Raw genomic sequence first — 27,732 nt, 5'->3', positions numbered from 1 at the left:
CAGAGACAGGTCAGAAGAGCAGGGCATTCTAAGTGGTTTTCTCTGACTCAAGATGGGGCTAAAGCAGAGATTTCCAAGGAGAAAATAAAGCGTACAGTTGGAAAAAATACACTTAATCGTGGTTCTTTTTTCAGATTTGGAAAATAGCCTATCGTTTCACAGTACAAACTATAGAAGGTAAACAAAGTTCAACAAAACCCTCTAGGCTGGTGGAGAATGGGCAGAAGAAATATCTTCTCTATATTCATGCTTTCAAGGACAAGGCCAGAGGTTTCTTGTGGGACTCACCAGAAAGGAGGGCCAATTAAATGTTTATGTTTAGCATAAAAGGGCAGAGGCAGTCTTTACCTACCAGAGACCAAGGAGCCAGTCTGGTGACCCCCAGCACTTAAACTCTTAAACAGAAGCCCGGATAGAAATTCATGGCAGTGCCCAAGCAAGCCTGCCCTTTTCTAGAATTGAGACTGGGACACAGGACAGGCATATGACAGAGAAGAGAGAAAGAAGCTGTTGCTGGGACATCAAAAAATTCAGAAATGCTGGAGAACGTGGGTTTCTGGGGTGACTGGTTATGATGGTGTGTGTGTGTGTGTGTGTGTGTGTCAGTGTAAGTGTGTGTCAGTGTGCGTGTAAGAGAGAAGCTGGGGGAGGGTTTTGGTTGAAGGAGTGAGGGTGGTTCCTTTTTTAGCCTGGCAAATTGCCAATGTATGACAAAAAACTTAGCACACCCCATATGGGGTGGCATGAAAGGCAGTTGGAAAAAAAAAATGCCCCTCAAAAGAGTAACCAGCTGCTAAAACCCTAACCCTGAAGCGAAAATTTACTTGGCAGAGAAGAAAAATCCTATCCCGTCTTGAGGAGCCTAATCGAAATCACTTTAGGGGGAAGCTTGAAGATGGAGCTGGAATACCCTCCCATTTATCATCAAAGATAAAGCTCTCAGCAATCTGGACCTGCAAATGGAGAGCTGTTTGTGGAAAGGATTCATCCAAGTTGTTCACAGTTGTTCAGTGTCGCCAAAGAGGTCATTCTCCTCTGCCCCTAAACAAGCAATAAACTCTCCGCACGTGAGCTGATTTCCGAACCATAAAGGGACAATGGGGCAGACCTGGGACATTTGGTGTCTGCTCCCTATGAGGGGCTGCCCCACCGCAGCTCTCAGGGCAGGCAGGGCCGTACAGGGCTGCATTCGGCAACTTGGACCCGAGTAAAAACACCCCGGAGGATGATGTCACAACCGGTTACCCACAGGGATCAATGACTGGAAAGACAAGAAAGAAAACCTGAAACACACCACCTTGATATTTTTAAATAACTCTGAAAACGATTTCATTCCCTCCATTTAAAAAGAAATCGCTCCAACACAGAGCCATCCTCAATTTACAGAGATTCCAGGAAACGCCTTGAGCTTTATGATTGAAAAGGGTCGGAGGGGCAGCTAGATGAGAAAGCAAGGTTTTCTCCAGGCAGCCATCAGCACCTGCTAAAAAGAAACCTATTTAGGCATGGATCTTCAGACAATTTTTTTTAAGGTTTATTATTTACTTATTTATTCATTCATTTATTTTATTTTTGGCTGCATCGGGTCTTAGCTGCGGCAGGCGGGATCTTCATTGAGGCATGCAAGATCTTCTACTGTCGCGTGGGCTTCTCTCTAGTTGTGGCCTGAGGGTTTTCTCTTCTCTAGTTGCGGCCCGCAGGCTGCAGGGCGCGTGGGCTCTGTAGTTTGCAGCACGCGGGCTCTAGTTGAGGCGCCCAAGCTCAGCAGTTGTGAGACGGGCTTAGTTGCCCCGCAGCATGTGGGATCTCAGTTCCCTGACCAGGGATCGAACCCACGTGCCCTGCATTGTAAGGCGGATTCTTTACCACTGGACCACCAGTTAAGTCCCTTCAGACAATTTTTTAAGTATTCATTTTAACCTGACTTCCCCTAATGTAAGACCAAGCAAAGATGGGGTTAATCTCACTCTCGATTAGCTGACACTTTCCCACGTTTTCCTTCCAAGACGACGAGTACATCGGAAAGACTCAGGAGGCCTTAAAAAGTCCAGCACTAAATCTTTTGAGTCACTTAATCCCCAAATCTTCCATGTTTGGAGATAATTTTCTTTATGAAAAGAAACCCTAACCTGGCCTGATTCCACTCTCAAACTTGCTAATGGAACAAAGAGGCCTCTCATTAGACTCATCCCTGCAGCTACAGAAATCAGTATCTCAGGAAGGGCAGGCAGGTTGTGCTTTAGCTCCAGGATGTTTGGCTTCTGCTCTCTTTGGCTTCCTCTTGCGCATCTCATCCAGCTGAGCTCTAGCTAAATTAGACCCAGTAGATAGAAAATGGGGGAGGCTGGTGCCTAGGAGAAAGGGCTGAACGGTGATCAGGTTCACCCACCAATGAATGGGCTCCCTTTCCGAGTAATGGGCTGCCCATCCCTGGGAGTGTTCAGAGACGGCACCACCCCATACGGTTGTAGAAGGAACTCCTTGGAATGGAGACCAAACGGGTTCAAAGACCCCTCCCAAGCCTGAATCCGAGTCTCTGTAACTACAGGAGGGGGCTTTCAAGGCACATATGAGAAACTTTATTATTTCTCTTTCCTTCCTCCATCAGATGTCTCTCTTCTGCCCCACAATTAGAAGTAAGAACATTTCATACTTTACTGAAGGCTCCATTTCCCCTTACCTCACTTCTCTGGGTAATGGTGGAGAAAGCCATTTGCCTGGTTAATCAAATCCCTCCAATGACAAGAAAGACATTTCAACAGCTGAGATATGTGCCTATATTAATAATAGGTAATGTTTATTGAGCACTTACTATGTGCCCCACGCTGTGAGAAAGACTTTACATGCATTTTCCTATTTAATCCACCCAACAATCCAAAAATGGAAATGCTGTTGTTATCTATTACAGCTAAGGAAACAGACTTACGAGATACGTTTGCCCAGCTGTGATGCCCCTGCATGTAGAGCTGGAAAAGATGTGGAGTCAGCACTCAAGTGTCTATATGAGCCGGCTCCAAAGTCCTGTGCTCCGAACCACTAAGCTTCACTGTTCAGCTGGCAATCCTTCCTTCTACTGTCAGTGCTCCTGTTTAAAGAGAAGAGGAAGGAATGTCCGTCTTCCCGAAGGAAGCTGTCCTACGAGGCTGAAAGGAGTAACAGTCCAGCATTCATGCATGCAAGGTAGCCAAGAAGGCTGAGAGCCTAGGGATGGGGAAGCGTTTGGGGGAATAAAACAGAGTCACACAGAAGTTGAGTTAATTCTCTTCAGGGTCCTAAATATTAACCTGAGTACAGTGGGAGCCAGAGGGGAGAATCAATTCAGGAAATCCAAAGTGATTAATTTCAGTCTTGGCGTAATGGACAACTTATGGCACAGAGGCTACTGCAAAAGGGTTCTGAAGCTGATTCTGACTATTTGGCACTGTTGCCCTTGTCTGTATCTGTTCCATCCTTCCAGGTCTCCCAACCCCCAATTATTCTTTTGATTCCTAGTGCCAATACCTTAGGCCAGTGTAAACTGGCAGCTTATAAAGCTTTTGTTTGTTTGCTCGTTTGTTTTGAATCTACATTTTAAAGTTGAGAGATTTCACATTTAACAAATTAGGACTTTCAGCTTCTCTTTAAAAAATTGGAAGATATGGCCCAAATTCTCACATAGGGCAATGAAGGGTAGTGGCTACCCACTCTGGACAGGGTATGTACCCTCTATTTCTTCACAGTCCCTACCACACTCCCTATTGCCTCATTCATTTACAGTATCTGCAGGTTTTTAGAATTTGTCACTGGTGCCTTAGACCTTTACAAGTAGCTCTGGCTACTTACAGCCAGATTGATTATGGCTTTGGATTTAAGAACTTGCTCATGCAAGAACATTGCATGAATTCCCTCTACACACACACACACACACACACACACACACTTCCCATCCTGTCCTTCTGCTAATATAAAACTCTTGGTAGAATGATCTCAGAGCCCATCTGTATAGGTGATCAGATCACCACATTTCTGGGAGCACCCTGGCTCTGCCATGGATGCACAATTCTCTTTAGAAAGCGGACTGTCCACAGGGCTCTGGGTGCTTCCGCTTGTTATATAGCTGCCTGAGGTCACCGCCAATAAATTACTGGTTTAAGGAAAACAATGACAAGCCTTCTCCATGGAGAACAGAGTTTTCTCACTCAATTATTTCCTAAAGTCATGCCCTCTTTCCCAGCTTGACACCATAATTTTTGAGGTAGCAGCACTGAGTCTGTTTGTTGTTTGTTCTTTGGATCCACACACCACACCTGCCACATGAGCCCAGCAAACTCTGAGAGTAATACATCCTGCTGGCAGTGGAATTAGTCAAGTTATGATCATTGCACTGTCAATTAAGTGGCTGCTTTGTTAAAATGACTTACCAGAGTGACTCTAAATTGGCTGTATTTGTTTACTAGTCTAGCTTTTCTCTTTGTAAAGGCAATTTCTTTAACTGTTTTTGACTGCTACAGAGCTTCAATGGAAATCATGAATAATCTCATTTTAGCGAAATCAGACCTTTTAGAAACTCAAGGTATGACTTAAATTTAGGATAAAAATGGTACCTGGAAAACCAGTAATAATCTTCCTAAATTGGTATATAGCTGCAAGATGGAAGACAGGTTTATTTGCCAAAGTCATTTTTCACCTGTAGGTGTTGGTGACATAAGGAGCTGGGGAAGGAGGAATGGGCTGGGTGCAGTGGCAGTGGGGTGGTGGACCATTTCTCCCACCTAATATCAGCTTGGAAATAGTTGACATTTGATAGCATTGTCACTTTGAGGTATGTAACCCTCTGTTAGAATTACATGGCCCTTGAGAAATAGCTTCCTTTTTAAAAAATTACTTGGGAAAATATTAACTTTGTCCCTTTGAGTATCCCCTACTGCCATCAAGGAAGTTGGTATTTTTTTTCTCTGTCAGAAACAAAAGTGGCAATTTTTCTTTTCGGAGACAGGGGAGGGCCCAGGGAAGGGACAGGGGGACCTGGTGCTTTCAGAAGGCCTTTGATGCAGCTGCCTCCTGCCATCCACCATTGGGAGGAGGTCTGTCCCTAAGCTTTCTCCCCAACTGGCTTTGAGCCTATCTGGGGACAGAGTACAGCTTTCTGCCATACACAGACAGATACACACACACGCACACAAGCTCACACACAAACCAACCAGCTGCAGAGCGAGCAACAGGAGGTGGCAGAATGCTTGCCACTGTGTCACTGGATTTGTAAGCATCCCCTCCAAACCATGGCCAAGACTAGTTGTTCCCTGGGCTAAAGCCAGACTGAGAACTTGGGGACCCTGCCAAGCCCTGACAGCCCCTAGGCCTAGCTCTGTTGCCAGAGCCACACAGGGAAGTCATTAATTCATTAAACAAAGCTTCAGTAAACGATTAAGGAGTCCATCATTTGTTCATCAGTGGGCTAGCTGCATAGAGGATATTTGAGCATTCACTTTAAGGAACCTAGACTATTTGGGGGAGAGAAGAAAAGCTATACACTCATTTTAAAATTGAATATTGTCACAAGAGATGCCACTCAAAGCAGCATGTAAGTAAATGCCAAATGAACTTTCAGAGGAAGGAGTTTCAGACAGTGAATCTCAGCATCAGAGAAAGCAGACATTGTGATGTAGTGGAGAGAGCCTGGGCTTTGGAGCCAGACGGACTGGGTACAGATCCTCACTGTGTGATCACAGCCAAGTTCCTCACCCTCTCTGGACTTCAGTCTGCTTACCCATGGAGTAGAGGTGGTACATGCCTTCCAGAGTTGTTGAGGGGATTATATGAGGTGGGCTGCATATTACAAGCCTTCAATAAATGTTTGAGTTTTTTGTTCTGCTTTGTTTTTAAGAACATCAGAGCATTTAAAAAATCAGTTCAGGTAGGATTAGCCCAGAGGAAAATGACCCGAGACCATTCCTTAGAAAGAGGAAAGGAGGACTATTATAGAAAAAGTTATCATGTCTAGCGAATACTTTAGGAAGTGGAAAGGTATGAGAAGGGATTGTTTCCTTTTTTACCATATTGACTTTTTCCTGAACATGAAAGTGTTTCATGTCTACTATAGAAAATTTGGAAAGCACAGTAAAACGCAAGGAAGAAAGTAAAAAATCAAATGTAATTCAGTACCCAATGAAAACTCCTATAAACACTTTGGCTTTCCTTCCAACCTTCTCCTAATTTTAACATAACTGAGATCACACTATATACACAGTTTGGAATCCTGGTTTTCGTAACTAATGTTTCATAAGCATCTTCCTCTGTCATTAAAAATTCTTTGCAAACATCATTTGCAATGGGCATATGGAATTCCACATATGGATGTACCAACATTTTCTCAACTATTCCACTAACAGTGGAGACTTAGGGCTGTTCAGATACTTCACTATTATAAATAATGCCTCCATGAACATGAATACTTTTGTTGCAAAATCCTATTTCTTTAGGATAAGTTTCTATAGAAACTTATGGAATTACTGTTCTAAGGTTCCTGCTGAATATAGTGTTTTCCACAAAGGATGTCCCAGCTCACATTCCCACCAGCCACAGGTGAGAGACAGTTGGTCTTATCAAATCCTGAGACCCAATATTATCTTTGGAAAGAAAATTTTTTGCCTAATTTGATAGTCACGAAATAGCATTTCATTGTTCTCTTAACTATCTTCTTCCTTCTAGCAATATACTAAAAGGATCTAAAGGAGTGCTCAGATAAAGGAAAGGAGCTTTCTTTTGTCTGCAAACAATCAACAAATATTTATTGTGCAAATCATTTTACTCTGGATTTAACTTCTCTCCCCTTTTTGGGTGAGTTTGGGAGATTCCACTTCTCAGGTTTTAGCCATTGTGAAGATAAGAGTTTTGAGGTACAATGCTGCTGACATTCTGGGTCAAAACATACTGATTCTGCCACTACTAAGCTTCAAGAAAAGCAAGCCATGGAACCTGTCTGAAATTCCAGCCCTTCAGCCGATAGGATGCCTGTCCTACCTGGTTTATGGAAATGTGAAGATCCTGACATTTTATTAATGATTTATTAAAATTTAAAGTGCTTTTAAGACAAAAAAAAATTCTACATAACATAATATTATGTTCGATTTTATCCCGTCATTATTGTGTCCTAAATTGACAGTTTCTGAGAGTCCGACCTCCTAACTCCAATATCAGCTTTCAGTAGATGAGGACCTTCACCGACAAATATTAGGGAAGGGGTCCACAGAAAAGAGGAAAAACTTATGCTCGGTAGAGATACGGTTCCCAGCCTACCCACTGTCTCTGGAACACCTCCAGATCAAAAGGTTTCATCTGGAAGAAAAAGGGGGTGGTGCTTAAGGTCCAGTCTGGGCAAGCCCTCTTCTCGCGAGGGCCCCAGGGTGGGAGGCGTCTGGGGTCCGCGTCGCAGTGCAATCACCTCTCCCGCCGGCTGACGCTCACACCTCGGTCCCCGCTGTCACTCCTGCGGTCACCCCCGCCTGCGGTCGCACTATTTCTCGGCCCCGTCCTTTACTGGGTCCCCGGCCCCACCCAGGCTCTGCGCGGGTGGGAAGTGGCGCGAGACTGGAAAGCACTGTCTGGGCGCCCACTGCAAATCCCAGCCGTCTGGGGTTAAGCGTCCAGACTCCACCCCAACTCCACCCCGCCCTGCTCTCCAACCTAATTTCTTACCGCTGCCAACGCTTGTCCTCCGTATTGGGTCGGACTGCAGATGCGGGGCCGGTAGATGTGGGTTCGAGTCCGCTTGGAATCTCCTGCCAACCCTGGCATTTCATCTCTGGAGGGCTGCTTCCTGTTTCCTCCGCCTGGGGGCTTTGCCAGGTTCACCGCTGTATCCTCAGCGCCTGGAACAGTGCGTGGCATGCAGTCAGCCCTCACTAAATATCTGTTGACTAAATGCATCTCTGTAATGGTTAACACCCACAGGGTGTTGTGGGAATGAATGATTCTGTGCAAGTACCTTGTGATATGTTACAAAAGTACTATTCGCTACGTTTCTCTAATAACAAAGCATAAATATGTATATATAGATGCTTTGTTATAAGAGAACAAAGCATATATATATATATATTTTTTTTAAGTACTATTCACTTATTGGTTACCCGGGAATACATACCTACTTCTCTATCACAGTCTCCCTCCAGAATTATGCCAAATCATCCTACCTTCTTCTGAAAGTGTTTCCTGACTCTACTACTATTACTGTGGATGTGCATGCCTAGTTATACACAATTGTGCTCTGAAGAAAGAATCTTTACTTATTTCGTTTCCTGAATGGATTGCATGTGCTGAAAGAACAGGGAATGAAGTCAGAGGTTGGACCCGCTGCCAGCATTGCCGCCTATTGGTCGGGTTACTCTGGCAAGTCATTTCCCCTCTCTGGGCCTCAGTGTCTCCATCTGTAGCCTTCCCGGGTCTGGAATGCCACCCACGTGAGCAAGGATAGACGCGCCACACAGGGACGCGTCGGTCGCCCGCGCTTTCAACCTCCCTCCAGGCGCATCCTGCTTTCCCAAGTTGCGGCACGCCTCTGGGACGCCCTCCACAGCTCTAGACTCACGAGGTGACCGCGAGCTAGAGCTAAAGGGAGCCGCTGAGGGGCTTCCCTGGCTTAGCCTGCGGGGGCCGCCTGAGTGCTTACCCCCTCGCCCCTCCCTCGCGGCCTCCACCCGCTCATCTGCCCCTCTCCACCCCCCCCCCCACCATTCCGCCTTTCTCCCCGCCCACCCGCCCACCCGCGCGGCGCATGCGCCGCCCGCGGAGCGTGTTTTTATAAAAGTGCAGCTTCGACTAGAAACTTCAGTTTGTTGGCTGCGGTAGCAGGTAGCAAAGTGTCTCCTAGGACTTGAGTACTCCGGTAGCCCCCGCGGCTGGAGAGCAAGCGATTACCATGGACGGGTTCCATGTAAGTCGTTTCAACCTGCTTTTTCTTAAACGTATTACAAACACATGAAATTAGAGCGCAACTCCTCTCCGAGCGGGCAGAAACGACCAGAATATTGGAGGTGCCCGTGCCCCGGAGAAGGGGCATAGAAAGGAGTTTTCGTGCGCTTGGCTACGGTCGGGGTGGGGGGGGGCGGGGTTGGACTGAAATCATTTTCTAAGTAGAGGAGAAAAGATGGAAACGACCGTTTCGGTGCCTGCATGTGTCTCCCCCTTGAGTTCTGCGGCGCGCGCCGGGTTTGCACGCTGTTTGCAAACAGAACATTCTGTGCACAAGTGCAGAGAAGACGTGCGCGCTGCCAGAGACCGTGGGTCTCTTCCTTGGGGGAGCGGGGGTTTCTTTTGGAGCGAATTACATGATCTGAATTTGGAGGTGGAGGGCGGCCCGCCCGGGCTGAGTTCCCGGAGGGAGACTGCGCCCCTGGTTAACTTCAGGGGCAAAGGCGCCTGAGGACCACTCTTGGCGTTGGGCGCGTGTTCGCTAAACTCTGCTGCCCGCGGAGCTGTGCCAGTGCCGGGTACTGTGAGCAGAGGGCGGACCCACCGTGCCGCTTTGCTGAGGTGTCTGCGCGTTGGCCGCAGCAGGGAGGTGGCCGGGAGCAGCCCGCGCCACTGAGGATTGAGGGAGAGACATCGCGGGCGTCGCCAGCGCCGCGAGTGGGCCCCGGGGTTCTGGAGTTGGGGGTCGTGCAGAAGTTGGAGTATATAAGCGGTCACGGTGCAGCAGCACCCCGAGGTGTTCGCGGCGGGGACTAAGGGTGGAGTGAAGGGCTGGGAGGGCACCTGGGCTGCCGGTAGTTGCGGCGCAGACACGCAGGTGCAAGTGGGGAGACAGTTGGGCTCTCACCGAGCCCGGTTGCGCCATTTAACCGTCGGTGGTTTCCTGGAGCCTTTTGAAATCCCCTTGGTATGGGAGGCTTTTCGTTTCCCCCAGCGGCGCGCGATTCAAAGGCTCCCGCGGCGGAGCCGCCCAGTCTCTCCCCAGCACCCTGCAGGACTGCGCCTGGCGTGCGGCGGGGCCAAACCGTTGGAGCCACTGCCTGCCGGCGGTGGGCGTGGTGGGCCGCGCGGAGGGCTGGAGCTGGACCACCCGGCCCCCAGCGCGCCCTCCGCCTGGAGGCTTCCAGCTTGCAGACCTCCCACCCCATTAACTGGATCCGTGGCGGGATGGGAAGCGACCCGGGAGAGTGAGGAAATGAAACTCGGGGCGAGGACCACGGGTGCAGACCCCGTGACTTTCCCCTCCCATTAAAATGCTGTGCTCGCTAATGTCCCAAAGGCGCCAAGTGATAAACATGGGTTTGGCAGAGAAACCCACGCCCCTGAGCAGCGCCGGTGGGAGTCAGGGTTCCCCGCTTCTGACACCCCACCCCCGCCCCCAAGCACCAAAGCCCTTCGTTTAAGACCGCATTCCCCTTCCCCACTACGTGTTGCTTGAAGTACGGAATGGTTTGTGTTTAGACAGTCGTGGAGAAAACTGTGTTTCATGCTTTAGAATAAGAGTCTTTGGGACCCCGCGGTCCTTCTTCCTCCCCTCTTCCCTCTCCTGGCGAATCTTCATAGAGAAAGTTAATCCCAGCTCCTCGGAACACGAGATTCTACCCCCAATCCCACCATCATGCCGCCTAGGAGTGGCCTCTTTTGTGTTTTGTTTTGGTTTTTTTCCTCCCAAGGTTTCTCCTTCCCTCTAGTGGGCGGGGCAGAAGAGTTAGCAAAGATGTGACTTTGCAACCCAAAGAATCTCATCGCCCTCTTGTTTTAAACAAAGAATTTTGTAACTGGTTCTCCTAATGAGGGATATAATGAAGCGACTATGGGGGAAGATGGGAGGAGAGTTGTAGGAGTCTAGAATAATTCCCTTGTGCTCTTACCCCAGTACTTTAGTGGGAGCAGAATTTCCTGAAGCAGGCTGGGCTGAGTTGGTTTTTATAAACTGCTTTTGTAAAATACCAGAAACATTGTTTTGAACTTCGGGAATGCCTGCCGAACTTGAAAGTGAATGTCCATTCCCTTACCTTTTTCAGATATTCTCTTCAGATAATTACACAGAGGATGACTTGGGCTCAGGAGACTATGACTCCACAAAGGAACCCTGCTTCCGGGAGGAAAATGTCCATTTCAACCGTATCTTTCTGCCCACTGTCTACTCCATCATCTTCTTGACTGGCATAGTGGGTAACGGATTGGTCATCCTGGTCATGGGTTACCAGAAGAAACTGAGAAGCATGACAGACAAGTACAGACTGCACCTGTCTGTGGCAGACCTCCTCTTTGTCCTCACACTTCCCTTCTGGGCAGTTGATGCCGTGGCAAACTGGTACTTTGGGAAGTTCCTGTGCAAGGCAGTCCATGTCATCTACACAGTCAACCTCTACAGCAGTGTCCTCATCCTGGCCTTCATCAGTCTGGACCGGTACCTGGCTATCGTCCATGCCACCAACAGTCAGAGGCCAAGGAAGCTGTTGGCTGAAAAGGTGGTCTATGTTGGTGTCTGGTTACCTGCTCTCCTGTTGACTATTCCCGATTTCATCTTTGCCAACGTCAGGGAGGGGGATGGGAGGTACATCTGCGACCGCTTCTATCCCAGCGACTTGTGGTTGGTGGTGTTCCAGTTTCAGCACATCGTGGTTGGCCTTATCCTGCCGGGTATCGTCATCCTGTCCTGCTATTGCATTATCATCTCCAAGCTGTCCCACTCCAAGGGCTACCAGAAGCGAAAGGCCCTCAAGACCACAGTTATCCTCATCCTGGCTTTCTTTGCCTGCTGGCTGCCCTACTACATTGGGATCAGCATCGACTCCTTCATCCTCCTGGAAATCATCCAGCAAGGGTGTGAGTTTGAGAGCACTGTGCACAAGTGGATTTCCATCACCGAGGCCCTAGCCTTTTTCCATTGTTGCCTGAATCCCATCCTCTATGCCTTCCTTGGGGCCAAATTTAAAACCTCTGCCCAGCATGCACTCACCTCTGTGAGCAGAGGGTCCAGCCTGAAGATCCTCTCCAAGGGAAAGCGGGGTGGACATTCTTCTGTTTCAACCGAGTCGGAGTCTTCAAGTTTTCACTCCAGCTAACACTGGACTTTTATACATTAAAGAACTTTTTCTGAAGTTACACATTTTTTCAGATATAAAAGACTGACCAACATTGTACAGTTTTTATCGACTGTTGGACATTTTTTCTTGTGTGCCTTTAGTTTTTGTGAGGTTTAATTGACTTATTTATATAAATATTTTTTGTTGTTGTTTCATGTTGATGAGCGTCTAGGCAGGACCTGTGGCCAAGTTCTTAGTTGCTGTATGTCATTGTAGGACCGTAGAAAAGGGAACTGAACATTCCAGAGTGTATAGTGAAATCACTTAAGCTAGAAGTTATCCTCAGCTGTTTGTAAATAAATAATCTGTCCATTCCAGTGGAACATTTTCTTTTTCCTGCTCTTAAATTGTTTGGTTACACTATGTGATTTTGCTGTAGAAGATGGCACTTTTAACCAAAGCCTGAAGTGGTATAGAAATGCTGGTTTTTCAGTTTTCAGGAGTGGGTTGATTTCAGTACCTACAATGTACAACCTTGTATTAAGTTGTTAATAAAAGTACCTGATAAACCTACTTAGTGTTATGTTCTGATTTCTATTGACATTCCTTTGGCTGGCAGAAGTCAAAAATAACAATAGATACCTGCATAGCATGTCAGATACTGTCCTAGGTATTTTAGTTGTAATATTTTACTTAATCCTTATCACAGCTCTATTATAGGCTCTGGTTCTATTATTACTAACATTTTGTAGAGCAGGAAACCAAAGTACAGAGAGCCTAAGTGACTTGGTCAAAGTACAGTAAGTACGCACAATGAATATCTCAAACCAGGTAATGTGACTTCAGTATCTGAAGTCTTAACCACTTTTAACTCATGGAAGTTTAGAAATGTCCAGCCAGTACATATTCCTATGAAAGATAATCTTCCCGAAGGATAAGTGTGCATAAAGAAGAAAAGGTATGCAATCCCATGTTTTAGATTTTACTATCATTCCCTTGTGTACTCCAGGTCTGTGCCAGCCAGGCACTGTATGCTCTTCTCGTCTACGCCTCTCAATCTAGATGTCGTCAGGCCCTTTTGACAGGCGAGGAGACTGAGGTTCAGAGACTTGCCATAACTTGCAGTTTCAAGGGGACATACCAGGAGCTGACTCCATTCATCCTTCCAGCCCTTGCTCTTAACCATTACCCACTGTTGTCCCGCAGAACACCTGGTCATAAGGCAACTGAACTGCTATTGAAAATAAAGCCAAAAGTGAATGTTTTCTTCATAAAATTAACCATGCCCAAAATACCCCTCTTGCAATATCTTCTATGCAAATCTCAACACTTAATCTATTGCAACATCTAGCACCTCCAGGGTTCAGCCAAGCAGATAGAAGTTAAAGTGGTGCTTTCAGAGCTCAGAAGAAAGGTCCACTGATGGGAGCTCCCCATTGCCCACGTTTTGCACAAGATTTTGGAGTCTTATGTAACATCACCCATAGCTATTTACACTACCATTGTGCAAGCCCCAAGCTCTTGCGTACATTTCAGCTCCGGTCTCCATTTAAAGATAATTTTTAAACTATAGTAGCCATACCTGTCTCACTTTGTGACACACACATGGCACTCCAGGCATGCACTCAAAGATAATAACCAGGATATAATTAAGACAATATTTGGTCTACTTTTCATAATTGTTTCTGGCACAGAAAATCCATTTTGGAGGAAAAATTGCAATGTCTTATCTTTCTGAGGCAAATCACATTTGTTGAAGACAAATTATAGATGCTGTGAAGGGAAATAATTTAATTACTTAAAAGAGAATCCAATTTGGCTGTATATTTTTGCTGCAGTCTATGGAGCTGGGATAATTCAAAGTAGTATTCCTATTCCACTTGAGAACATAATTAGATTTTACATAGGAAATTATCTTGAGGTTTCTTGGTTTTCCCTGGGAAGCCTAATTGGATCACCCTTCATTTAAGCATAGTTTTACACGTTCTCTCTCAAAGGCTTAGTCTTAAAGCCGTGACCATTGTAAAAGACTTCACTTGAACTTTCTCTATAAATATTTATTCTTGAGGAGACAATAGAAGAAATCCTTGGAGGGAATTCTTTTTCTTTCTCATCTTAGCTTGAAACCTTGTCACCCCAGATTCCTTGCCTCTGCCCTGGAGTCACAACAAAAGGAACTGAGCTGAAACAAAATTCCCAGTGTCACCAGTCTTAATGGATATTTCATTCTCCTTTGAACAAAGGTGGGATATCTCTTTTTCAAAAAGAAAAAAAGCCTTGGCTCTCTCCCTACCCTGAAAGCTCCCCTACCCCTATCATTCTCTGTCCTGACCCTGCCATTTCCAAGCGGCTCCAAAGCATTCCCTGTGTGCTGGTTTGTCTGACAATGCTGGGAAACCCAGTCTGCTGGCCAGCCCTTGCATGAAGTAGCTGATTGTTCCCTTTCCTCATCCCTTATGAATGGGGCCCTTGAAGGTCAGTAATGTAGATCCAGTTGTATAATGGAAGCTAAAATATTTAAATTGTATGCATGCTGCCAATAATGGCATAAATATGACATCTGAGTTATTAATAACATTAAGCCTGTAACTGGGGAGGAAAGTGGATGTTTTTATCTTGCCAAGCCTTTGTTTTCCTAAAATGCCACTTGGCAGTTCAGCCCTCCCTACTGTGGGCTTCTCAGCCTCCTTTTGTGGTTATGCCTACATTCAAGTAATCATTCTGGGGTACTCTTTTAAGAGGATAACCTACAGGCTTTATTTTAATAATTTCAACTAAGTGTCTGTGACTTTCTCCAAGCTTACTGTCAGTAAATAAAGGCACCACAAACAGAATTGAGTTGTCATTACTCCCAGGTAGTACTCACTTAAGAGGGTCAAGGACCGCTGGAGACAAGATTCACATTACCTTAGAAAATAATCTAGGCGGCCCCAACCCTTGGAAATGTGGCACTGAGCCTGGCATTGTGGGGATTTACCCAGCCCACTTTGAGGAGGTCTCCACTTGGCTGCCAAAGTGGTTTATCTGGTCAGTGCTGGAGAGATCCAAAAGTTAGCCAGAGGAATGGCCTAAGAGGAATGTTGGAGCCTCAGGGACCCATAAAGCAGTGGAGACAAATCCTTTCAGAGCAGTGGTTCTCAACTGGGGGTGATTTTTGCCCCCCAGGGAACATTTAGTAAGGTCCAGAAACATTTTGGGTTATCATACTGGGGGGGTGGGGGGGTGGGTAGGAGGGTAGGTGAGGTGCTACTGGCATCTAGTGGGTGGGGGCCAGGGATGCTGCTAAACATCCTACGATGTACAGGACAGGCACCCACAACAATTACCCAGCCCAAAGCGTCAACAGTGTTCAAGACTGAGAACAAGTTTTTAAGGTGAGGGCCATGGGATGAAAATTATTATCAAAATAAGGATACATCCAACCAGCATCATTTCATGAAATTATCACTGGACAGGATCCCAAGGTCTCCCTTTAGCCTCCTTTATTCTGTCTCATTTCAATGCTTTTTTACCCCCACTTTACTCAACTCACACAATTCTCTTTCACCCTGATTTCAATGTTACTTTGTCATAACGAACATATCTTTCTGTTTGTTTTCTTCTTTCCTGCCATTCTAAGAAGACATCCCACAAAGGGAAATACACGGTAAAGGGTGACTGCTGGTGACTCTCTAGTTCCCACCCAATATCTGTCGCTCTAAAGACCACGATGTTTACTCATTTAATCCTCACCACAGCCTGTGACTCAACTAGGAACGCTTCCCATCTTTCTCCTTTTATTTGAAAAATAAACAAGGAGTGATTGAGGTACCAGCCCATTGTTCCATTGTCTGCAACTGATTTGGATTAATTTAAATCAATCCTGTTAAGTCCCATAATTAAAATCTTCTAAAACCTTCTGAAAATCCTTCTTTCAACAGAAAATGCTAAACTGCTTGCAGGCTGAGCTGAAGGATCCACAATGTTAAGAAAGCCACAAAAAGGGAAAGAATTTTTCAAAATCAAACAAATAAAGGTGCTCAACCAAACCATACCAGGTGCTGGGTGTTTATCTGGCAGAGCCGGTCCGCGATTAAGTTGATTTACATATTACAGTTCAATTAACTAGAACTCAACTCATCAACACTCTTAATCAAAGGGAATTACTTCCTCATATTTGACTCTGTCAGAAGGAAAGTAATATTTATTGAGAGCTCACTAAATTCCAGGCACTCTCATACATGTGATCCACGCACAAGGGCCCATCAGTTAGATGATATTGCTATCTGCATTTTCAGGCGAGGACCCTGTCAAAGAGTTAAACTACAAATAAAGGGGTTATGCTCTTTCTGCTATGCATACTATAAATGGCATTCAAACAGAACCACCAAGGTCTGGGGCATGTCCTCATGTTCTCAATATATTCAGTCCAAACATCTCTATCTTTTCTAGGCCGAATCCTATGTGATAACAAAAACAGTTACCATTCACTTTGAGGGTTTCCTACATTAAATAATACATTGATTATTTAATCTCACAGCAGCCCTATATAGTAGGAAATATTATTTTCCTGTTTTACAGATGGAGAAATTGAGGCAAAATTAACCCAATGCCATATATTTAATGAGTGGTAAAGCTTTGACACCAGGCAGTCTGACACTAGAGTGTGCCTTCTTAAGCATTATAGTAACTTTATTATTTTCTATGACGTTAGCCAGGGTAATAACCATGAGGTCAAAAAGATCCTCCATGCTCTCCAGTCCTCTTTAGGGTTCAATACCGGACACTCGCCTGGTTGTACTTTTTTTTTTTTTTTTTTTTATTAAGTTAACTTTTTTTAAATTTTTTTTTCTTGGGTTTATTTATTTATTTATTTATGGCTATGTTGGGTCTTTGTTTCTGTGCGAGGGCTTTCTCCAGTTGCGGCAAGCGGGGGCCACTCTTCATCACGGTGCGCGGGCCTCTCACCATCGCGGCCTCTCGTTGTGGAGCACAGGCTCCAGACGCGCAGGCTCAGCAGTTGTGGCTCACGGGCCTAGTTGCTCCACAGCATGTGGGATCTTCCCAGACCAGGGCTCGAACCCGTGTCCCCTGCATTGGCAGGCAGATTCTCAACCACTGAGCCACCAGGGAAGCCCTGGTTGTACTTTTTAAAGCAACAAAGCAGACACTGACATTTGAGAAAGGTTTTCACTATTAGTCATTGAAATAAAATGGGTTTCAGTGCCTGGCACATAGCAGGACCCAATAAATACCTGCTGAATGAGCTAATGAATGAACACCCATAAATCTGTATTCCTGAGAGCACACTATGCTCTAAGCATTCTGATTAATGTTTGTGTGTGACTTGACTTCCTTCCTTTACTGTTTCAGCCATTCTTTTTTTCTTTATTGAAGTATAGTTGATTTACAATATTGTGTTAGTTTTAGGTGTACAGCAAACTGGTTCAGTTATAAATATATTTTTTCAGATTATTTTCCCTTATAGGTTATTATAAGATATTGACAGTTCCCTGTGTTATACAGTAAATCCTTGTTGCTTATCTATTTTATGTATAGTAGTTTGTATCTGTTAATCCCATACTTCTAATTTATCCCTCTCCCCCAACCCTTTCCTCTTAGGTAACCATAAGTTTGTTTTCTATGTCTGTGAGTATGTTTCTGTTTTATATAGAGAGTCACTTGTATTATATTTTAGATTCCACATATAAGTGGTATCATATAATATTTGTCTTTCTCTGTCTGACTTACTTCACTTAGTATGATAATCTCTAGGTCCATCCTTGTCACTGCAAATGGCAATATTTCATTCTTTTTTATCAGCCATTCTTTTATTGAACCATTTATTGAACAAAACCCTGGGCCATGCAGGTATGAATGTTGCTCATGGTATAGTGGAAGAAGTAATCCTTTGGTGTTCTAGACATGCTGGAAAGTTAGCTAAAGGACTCTCATACTTTCCGACTTCCTTACATTTTAAGAAATCAAAGTTTTCGCCCTCCCACCCAATTTTTCTATTATTTAATACCCATCCCCCAAGTCCTGCTTCCACTGATTCCCCATTTAGGGGAGAGCAGATCCCTGCCCACCTCACAAGCTGGGTGAGAAGCTCCCAATCCCGGTCTTCCTATTTTACCAGCCCAAGGGAAGCTGTCCATTCACACCACGAGGATAAAAGCAGAAATTCTGCCAAACCATAGGATATGGGAAAGAGCCTCAAAGGCAGTTTCTTGGACTTCTGTCCATAGGAGACAACTTGTTAGGCCCCTGGGATTGAAGAATGAAATCATGACCATCGTTTTGGACAACATCCTACTTCCTCTGGCAAGCCTACTCAGTCTCTATCAGTCCAAAGTGAGCTTTTCCACCCTAAATTCTTAGCTCATGAAGTCTGCAGTTTGTAAGCTAGCACACATAAAAGGCTTCTGAAAAGTTAAAAGCAGCTATTGTGTGTCATTACCATTATTCTTTTCTTTCATTTTTAAACAAATTTTGCTTCCCAACTAGTTTAATGTCTTAAGTGCAGAGACCTTTGCAGTGTAACATAGTTAATTGACAGACTTGATTTGATTTGATTTGATGAGAAACTAATCAGATTCCATAGGTTGTGCCAATGTTGGCTAAAATTACATAAGTTAGCTCAGTTGGTTAGAACCTGATGTTTCTAAAGCCAGGACCAAGGGTGAGTCCCGCCAGGGCCATCTTTAAAGTGATGTTACACATGAATGTAAGCTCTATGAATGCAAAGACTATGTCTATGTTGTTTATAGCTGTATTTCCAGTGTCTAGAACAGGGATCGAAAGCTTTTTCTGTAAAGGGCTAGATAGTAAATGTTTTAGGCTTGACAGGCCATGCAGTTTCTGTCACAACTACTCAACTCTGCCATTGTAGCAGAAAAGCATCCAGAGACAACAACACATGAATGAATGAGTATGTCTGTGTTCCAATAAAACTTTTTTTTTGGAACCTGACGTTTGAATTTCATATAATTTTCACATATCACAAAATATTATTCTTCTTTTAATTTTTTTCAACCATTTTATAAAAATGTAAAAACCATTCTTTGCTCCCAGGCTATGAAAAACAGGGACAGGTCAAATCTGACCTGCTGGCTGTAGTTTACTGACCCCAACTAAACAATGTTTAAAATACAGAAGAAATTCAATAAACATGAATGAATATGTGAAACTCTCAACATGAGACAGTTTACTCTTTAAGTTTTAAGGCACCAAGAACCCCAGTGAACCTGTGACCTTTAAGTATTTGCAAAAACACGACACCTACCATTTATAAGCACTTTACCAGCCACAAAATGCTTTCACAGGTAGGACCTCAGCGTGGGTCTCTGTGCCAATTTGTGCCCTATTGGTTGGCCAAATCCTGTTGCTTTACTGGGTCTATTATTTGGAGAAGAAAGGCCTGGGATAGGAGAGTTGCCTTTTTTATCCACTTTTTGTGTTCTATCACTCTCATCTCCAGGAGTACAGATGAAGGTGGCGTCTCCTGTTATAACTCCCTGTAGCTAGAACAGCAATGGTTCACTCATCAGAGTTGTTGGGATACGCACGGACTAACCTTCCTCAGGCGTGAGCAACATGAGATTTGCTTCTCCAAAGTGATAATCACCAGTCACAACTTTTGGCAGCAACTCTCCAGCCAGTAAATAGGACAAAAGAAAAAGCCATAATCCACGGTGATGAATAGTGTTTCACAGCCACAAGCTGAGCCACAAAAGCCCAAGAAAAATCAATGGTGCAGAAAGCCTTTTTGGACCTGACCCCAGCTTTGGAGGGAATGAGGATAATTCTGCTATTCCCTTTTAGCCTTCAGGTGCCTCATGGGAATGTCAAAATTAATCTCCAAGGGGCTGCCGCTATTATGTCGCTTACTAAGAGAGTTTCCAAGTGAACTTCACTACTTTATAGAACATTTTTCCCAAGGAGAGAGGCCCAACTTCTGTCTCCGATGAGAAGGCATGAGAAGACAATGAAGAAACTGCGAAGTGCTTTCTGTTTAAGATGGGCTTTCTGTTACAGCTGTGTGACAGTACAAAAATAATTGATCAGTCACCATGGGTCCTGAAAAAAGGAAGACAAGCTGTATAGGCTAAAGTGGCCCTGGAAAAAAAACCCTGGCTGAGCTGAAATCCTATCTGTAAGGAGTGGAAAAGAAGAGCAATGTGGAAGAAATAATAAATAAAATGAGAAAGGACACAAAGTGCCAGTTCATAAAAGAGGAAATAAAACTGATAAACAAAATATGAGGACACGTTCAACCCCACTGGCAACCAAATAAATAAAAATCAAAACAACAACACACTGCTTCTCATTTATCAAACTAGCAAACATTTTCAAAGTAACAGTTTCCCAAGTGCAAGGACGCAGTGAGCCAGGCATCACTAAGCACTGCTGGTCAGGCGCAAACTGGCCAAACCCTTCCAAAGCCCTGGCAGATGCCCTGGAAGCTTCAGTGTTCATCCCCTTGCACACAGAGAGACCACTTCTGGATCTTTAACTTCAGAAAACAGTAGTAAATACTAAAAATGTTTTGTGCGCAAAGTTGAGTTTTTCAGGTAGAATAACAAGAAAATAGGAAATCATCTAAATATCTCGCAGCAAAATGAAGATTAAGGAAACTATGGTGAATCTACACAGTGGAATATTATCTAGCTTCTTCAGTGATGTTTACAAAGGCTGCTGGAAAATGTTTATGAGGTGTGACATGAAAGAAGCAGGTTTCATACAACTTCTACTGTACATACTATCTGATTATAAATTTTTTTTAAGTCTATGCATATAAAAAAGATAAATAAAAATGTTATTAGCAGTAGTTAAGTGATAGGCCTTTTGATTGATTTTTAAATATTTTTTTGATTTCTCTGTATTTTCCAAACTTACTATAATGAATAATGAAAAAATAATCAGCTTATTTTAAAAGGTGTAGGGCAGGGAGAAAAGAAGTATATAAGCTCCTTCCTAGGCTATAAACACTCCAAGATAGGAACCCAGTCTTGTTCTTTCTTTTTTTTTTTAAATCGGCTCAGGGCCCAACTAAGTACTAAATAAATGATTGTTGAACTGAACAGAACTAGGCATTTGCAGTGTTAAATTAATTAAACAAGGAGAAAATTAGACTGAGGCTCTAATGCCCTGGCACCCTACTAAGCAAACCAAAATCTAAGCTTTTAAATGCCTCAAGGTTATAAAATCAAAATGCTAAGGACAGTCAATTAAAAAACAGCCACCGAGGCTTAAAGCTATAGCCAATCAAATTATTTCCTTTCTTTGCTTCTGTACCTCTTCTAGGTAAGTCTTTTCCCCTGGCTCTTGTGGAGGAGTGGTCCTAACCACTTCCGATTCGGTGCTGCCCAATTCCAGTCAAGTTTGTTCAAATAAACTCTTAAAAGTTTTTAATATGTCTCAGTTTATCTTTAAACAGTTTGATATTTTTAAAATATCAGACATTTATATTACCCCGAAGGTATTTACAATGTAGTAGTAGAATTTACCAGTAGCAGAAATCTTAACATTATATTCCAAGTAGAGCCTTTGATAAAGTCCAGTGTTTCTGAACTGAAGGTTATGATCTAAAGGAAGCATTCTAGAGAATTCCACAAGTACAAGAGAATGGAATTCGGAGCTGTGTAGCAGTAGCCACAGGCTAGACTGAGCTTATGGTGAGTGAAGCTATTTCAAATCAATACATAGTCATGGCAGCATCTTTACAAAGCTGTCCAGTTAAGGCTCTGGTAGAGGTGATATGGATCTGGGGTCTCTCAAAGGACTTCTCCCAGAGAGGTCAAGTCTTTCAAAACCCACAGGAAAGTAAACATACGAGAAAACCTAAAGGAAATTTCTGAAAGGTTAGGCATTCATACATGACGGCAATACTGTGGGGCCTGAAATGGGAACAATGTGTAAGTGGTCAACCCTAAATACTCCATTTTTGTATTGTATTAGAAAGGAAATGTCATGTTGGGGAAGAACTTCCTTCATTCTAATAAGTCCCCAAAACATAGCCACACACAACAATGGTGGTTTACAAGACGTAACATAATGCAAGTTTCTGAGGTAGGAAATGCCAGGAGAAAAAGACCAATGTTCACTTTTGTGGAGAGGATACCACAAGTTTGTTACTTTTATTACTTGAGATAGGCTGAGGAACCAAGTAGACAAAAGGACTAGAAAGGAAAAAATTAACATTTTTCCTACAGTTAAAATAAAATTAATATTTTAATAAGTAATAATTCAATAATTTTTATTATGTCCTGGGAAATAAATTTTCCTAATGTGGATATAAGTTCAAAACAATATATGTTTTAATGATAAAGATATTATCTGGTCTGATTTGGATTTTTTAATCCATGTAATAAAGAAATCTCCATTGGTAGTTTCAAGCATATGGTCATTTATGAGTTGTAACATTTCTTTTTCAAGATAAATCATGTATCTTGAACATTACAAGTCCACTCAGGAATTACCAAAGCATTTTGGTCTTTTTTTTCTTTGGCTGTGCTGGGTCTTCGTTGCGGCACGCAGGAGCTTCTCTCTAGTTGCGGTGCACGGGCTTCTCTAGTTGTGGCACATGCAGGCTTCTCTTCTTGTGGAGCTTGGGCTCTAGAGCGCGCGGCCTCAGCAGTTGAGGCGCACTGGCTTCTCTAGTTGCGGTGCGTGGGCTTAGTTGCCTCACAGCATGCAGGACCTTAGCTCCCGACCAGGGATTGAACCCGTGTCCCCTGCATTGGAAGGCGAATTCTTAACCACTGGACCACCAAGGAAGTCCCTAGCATTTTGGTCTTATACCTCATTGTCTGTTTTTTAGATATGCTAATATAACTCTTTGGCTATAAATTAGACATTTGAGGAAGGGTATTAAGTCTTTGCCTTTTTAAATATAATTTTTATTTTTCATATTATTTTATTTTATTTTTATTTCTACTTCCATTGGTGTCCAAGACAAGTTAAAACACTTAAAACCAAAGAGTTGCTTTACAGACCTCTGTTTATAGGCTAACTTGTGCCCCTGAAAAATTCATATGTTGAAGCCCTCAGAATGTGACTGTATTTGGAGATAGGTTCTTTAAAGAGATAATTAACTTAAAATCAAGTTTCTAGGGTGGGTCCTAATCCAACATGACTGGTGTCTTATAGGAAGAGAAAATTAGTACACAGGTACATACAGAGGGAAGATCATGTAAAGATACAGGGAGAAGATGGCCATCTATAAGCCAAGAAGAGACCAAAGAAGAAATCAATCAACCCTGCTGACACCTTGATTTCAGACTTCAAGCCTCCAGAATTGTAAGAAAAGGAAGTTCTGTTCTTTAAGCCACCCAGTCTCAGTGCTTTGTTAAGGCAGCTTTACCAAACTAATATAGCCTCTATCTAAAACACTATTATAGGCTTCCCTGGTGGCGCAGTGGTTGAGAATCTGCCTGCTAATGCAGGAGACACGGGTTCGAGCCCTGGTCTGGGAAGATCCCACATGCCACGGAGCAGCTGGGCCCGTGAGCCACAGCTGCTGAGCCTGCGCGTCTGGAGCCTGTGCCCCGCAACGGGAGGGGCCGCGATAGTGAAAGGCCCGCGCACCGCGATGAAGAGCGGTCCCCGCACCGCGATGAAGAGTGGCCCCCACTTGCCGCAACTAGAGAAAGCCCTCGCACGAACCGAAGACCCAGCACAGCCAAAAATAAATAAATAAATAAATAAATAATAAATAAAATTAAAAAAAAAAATGCATTTAAAACACTATTATAGTATGTCTTATTCTTGTCTCTTCTATTTAATAGAAACCAAAAAAAAAAAAAAAAGATTGACTATACATCCAATCATTCAACAAATATTCACTGAGTACCTCCTATGTGTCAAGTGCTGGGATATGACAGTAACAAACAAAGTTTCTGGTCTCATGGACCTTACAGACTAGTAACAAAGGAATTATTCTCCTTCTAGAATTATTCTTCATTTCAGAAATAGGCCTTATAAATTGAGCTACTAAACATCTTCAGAGAGAATGAACCGGGAAAGGAACATGGAAAATCAAAATAAATAAAATCCTAACATTTTAATTGCATATCATTATATTACTGGAAGCCCTCTGCATTGGTTGGATTTTTTGAGAAGCAGATGCTGAGGCAGAGTTAGGAGTGCTAGAGGTTTATTGGAGGGTAGAGCCCATGAAAGAGCAAAGAGTAAGGAAGGGGGTTTGAAAGAGAAAGCTCTTAGACTGTGATTTTGGGGAGAAAGCAGGATTGAGAGAGCCTCAGACCACCGTGCAGATCCAACAAAGTCTTGGCCAACCCAACGGGGAGCTCCAGAGGAAGGGGTGCCTTTTACAGAAGTCCTGCATGAGGCAGAAATGGCCAGGTGCTGGTGCTCCAACGGTGCTCGTCATTGGCTGGCAGCTGCCTGGGAGGCCTCTGCTAGAAAGCTGGGGTGGGGTCCTGAAGGCGCCCACAGCTGGAGACTGTCAGCTTAGGGGAATCAAGGCAGGTTTTCTCCTGAAGGGAGTTCTGAGTAGCACCTTCATGACTATTGCAGCCTTCAAAGGGTAAACTAGGAAGCTGCTTTTGTAGAGATTTTTTTAAATTCCATACAAACAATTTCTCTCCTTTTAAAACATAGGAATGTGTCTCAGCAAGCGCTTTAATAGCCAAAATCTAGGTCTTTAAGGAAATGCATTTTTAACACGTGATATAACTTTAACTTGTCAAATATTTATATAGTGGAAAGAAGACTTAAATTTTAAATTTTTGTTAAAGTGCGATATGCCACTATAGGGAAAAGCAGGTTTGGGGGAAAAATGGGGAGGGGGGAGGGGGGTGTACTTTTGAATGCAACATTAGGATTTGGAATCAAACATTTGGAGTTATAACTTTCATTCATTCATTCATTCCAGGTTCTGTGCTAGGTGCTGAACACAGCAAAACATACATAGTCCCTACTCATATGGAACCTAGAGTAAGAGCATTAAAGTTAAACAACTAACCACGGCAACAAATGCATATTTATGAATTGGGCTTAGTGCTCTGCAAGAAACCAAGGAACCTGACCTAAAATGACTTAGTCCTAGGCAGGGAAGAAATCCCTAAGAAGTGTTGAGCGTGCTGGCATCTGAAGGATGAATTTGTGTTTGGACAGAGTAAGGGGTACAGGAAATGACAGCATGGAGGACATGCGCAAAGGCCCTGGGCAGGAAGAAGTCAGCAAATCTAAGACCATGTGGCCAGATCTCCAAGGCCAGGGGGAGAAGTCATACCAGGTGAGGCTTGGGACTCAAGGCAGGGTTAGATCTAGCCAAATCTCATAAGGCACACCACTTTGATCTCTGCCTAGGAGCAATGGAAAGTATTTTAAAGCAGGACTGGGTAACATGATCAGGTTTATGTTTTGAAATGATAACTCTGACTGTAGTGTGGGGAAGAAAAAAATTAGAATGGGCCTGAGTAGATCTGGGAAGACAACGTAATCAGAAAGTATGTGGTCCAGGTGAGAGATGAGGGTCCCAGTCACTGGTCACCATTTCTTCAAACTCCACAATGTGCCTTTCAAATTGGGCACACTGGGGAGAACACCGTGGAAGAGGAGACACTACCCTGTCCATCATTAAAATGAAAAGGGGGTCTCAAAACAGACACATAAAATGACTTATTTCTTCCAGGTTTATTCACCAAAGTTTTAGTTTTCCACTGTCACTTCAAACCCAATATACCCAAAACAAAAAGGTGTCCTCTAGAAACTAGATCTGCATCTAATCCATTTTCTCCCACTTGCCACACCACCAATGTCTCCTGTCTTTTACTTGTGAAACCCGGATGCTACCAGAGGCACTTCCCTCTCCTTTGTCCATATGTCCAGTCTGTTGCCCAGTGACCTGGGCAGGAGAGAATTACACCCAGATCTCCTGGCTCCTTCCACCATGTCCTTTGTCCCCCATCCAAGGACAGGGCCACACAGGGGTTCTCTGTCCAGAAGAACTTTGGTTTATCGCAACAAAGACAACTGAACTTTGTTTTTCTCATCATATTTCACAAGTGTGGTCACTAAGTTTAAACCTCTTCTCTTCCATGAAATTTTCCTGTACTACTCTGGTTGCCTTCTCCCCACATTCTTAAATCCAACAGTCCACACTATGCAATTTGCTTCTGAAACACTGTCTTGTTCTTTGACTGACTGCAATTTCCTGATCAGCAAAATGAGAGATTTAGACAAGACGTATAATAAAAACCAATTTTCAACAAAATCTTATGTGGACACCCAGCCTGTGAAACATAAAATTATAAATGTTCCGATTAAACAAACGGTAATAGACCAGGAAAAGCTTCCCTATGCCCCCCACTTTCCAGCCACCTCTGAGGTCCCTTATTTGACGGGTATAAGAAGCTTAATTTGAAAAGCTTTTTTTTTTTTTTTAAATTAGAGGCTTTGAATGCCTCTAAGGTCTCTTCCAGCCCTAAAATTCTATGGTCTGTTATTTCATAAATGTCACTTGGTCTTATCCTTTCCTCTTGATTCTCACTGCAACATTGTTCAGACCTTTTTCACCTCCTGCCTGGAATATTGCAAATTGGTTGAATGGCTTCCTCCCCAAAATACTCATGTTCACCTGGAACTTCGGAATCTGAGCTTATTTGGAAACAGGGTCTTTGTAGATGTAATCAGTTAAGAGGAGGTTATATTGGAATAGGGTAGGTCATAAAGCCCATGTGGCTGCTGTCTTTCTAAGAAGGGAAGAGATATAGAGAAAGAAGGGGCACACAGGGAGAGGGCCATGGGACAACAGAGGCAAGATCGGAGCAACGCTGCCACAAGCCAAGGAATTCCAAGGATTGCTGGTAACCACCAGAATCTAGAAGAGGCAAGGAGGGATCCTCTCCTAGAGATCTGGCCCTGCTGACACCTTGGTTTTAGCCTTCCAACATCCATAACTGTGAAAGAATGAATTTCTGTTGTTTTAAGGCCCCCAGTTTGTGGTAATTTGTTACAGTAATGCTAGGAAACAAATACATCCAGTCTCTCTCCAGCTACAATCCCCTTTACGTATTTCTTCCAGATAAAGTTTCCCTAATCTCTGCTCTCATCAGATTCCTCTCCTACTTATTTCCTTTGAGGAAGTCTCTCATCAGATTCCTCTCCTACTTACTTCCCTTGAGGAAGTATTAGATTTATTGAGCAACTACTATGTGAAAGTCACCATGATAATACTGAGTGTATGGAGGTGAACAACACCAACATGGCCCCTGCCACCATGGAGCTTCAATTATAGCAGGGAACAGAGCTGCCATCTAATGTATAGTCATAAATTGTGATGCACTATACATGAAAAGATTAGGTTGTTATGAAATACAGTTGGAGAGCTGGGGAAGAGGGGGTTAAGCAGATGCCTGCAGGATGACTAGGCACCAACCTGACAAAGAATGAAGGAAAGAACTTTCCTAGTAGAGACAACACATGATCAAGAGGCCCAGAGTGGAAAAGGGCTTGGGGTGTTTAAGGAACTGAAATGGAAAGATGGCTACTGTGGCTAAAGACTGGTGAGCGAGGAGAAAGTGACACAGGATGAGGTCAGGGAAGAAAGCAGAAACCTAATCATAGTGGATCAAGTTCAGGACTTAGGACTGTATCTTAATAAAAATGAGACGGCACTGAGAGGTTTCAAACAGGAACATGACATAAAGCATTTAAGTTCTTAAAGCTGTCTCTGGCTGCAGTCAGGAGAGGGGTATATGGGGTCAAAACCAAAATGAGGTGATCAGTTAGGAGGTAATGCAGTAGC

The 27,732-nt window shown here is 43.7% G+C and overlaps 1 protein-coding gene and 1 long non-coding RNA gene across 2 annotated transcripts in view; one reads left to right on the top strand and one right to left on the bottom strand.

The window, feature by feature from the left end:
* Positions 1 to 2,953: 2,953 nt before the first annotated feature.
* Positions 2,954 to 27,732, bottom strand: part of LOC130708691 (uncharacterized) — a 145,012-nt gene continuing 120,233 nt past the window's right edge. The window contains exons 3-4 of the long non-coding RNA XR_009009045.1: positions 7,675 to 7,847; positions 2,954 to 3,085 (exon numbers count right to left, since the gene is read on the bottom strand). This is a non-coding gene — a long non-coding RNA (uncharacterized LOC130708691). The remainder of the gene's footprint in view (positions 3,086 to 7,674; positions 7,848 to 27,732) is intronic.
* On the top strand, positions 8,788 to 12,540 carry CXCR4 (C-X-C motif chemokine receptor 4). The gene is made up of 2 exons (XM_007192053.3): positions 8,788 to 8,908; positions 10,971 to 12,540. Exons 1-2 carry the CDS (start codon positions 8,894 to 8,896, stop codon positions 12,015 to 12,017), a joined length of 1,062 nt encoding a protein of 353 aa, XP_007192115.1. The 5' UTR covers positions 8,788 to 8,893; the 3' UTR covers positions 12,018 to 12,540.

This window comes from Balaenoptera acutorostrata, chromosome 8 (assembly GCF_949987535.1).
Source record: "Balaenoptera acutorostrata chromosome 8, mBalAcu1.1, whole genome shotgun sequence".
Taxonomy (NCBI): domain Eukaryota; kingdom Metazoa; phylum Chordata; class Mammalia; order Artiodactyla; family Balaenopteridae; genus Balaenoptera; species Balaenoptera acutorostrata.
Note: the sequence above shows the minus strand (reverse complement) of the source record. Positions and strands in the feature narration are given on the sequence as shown.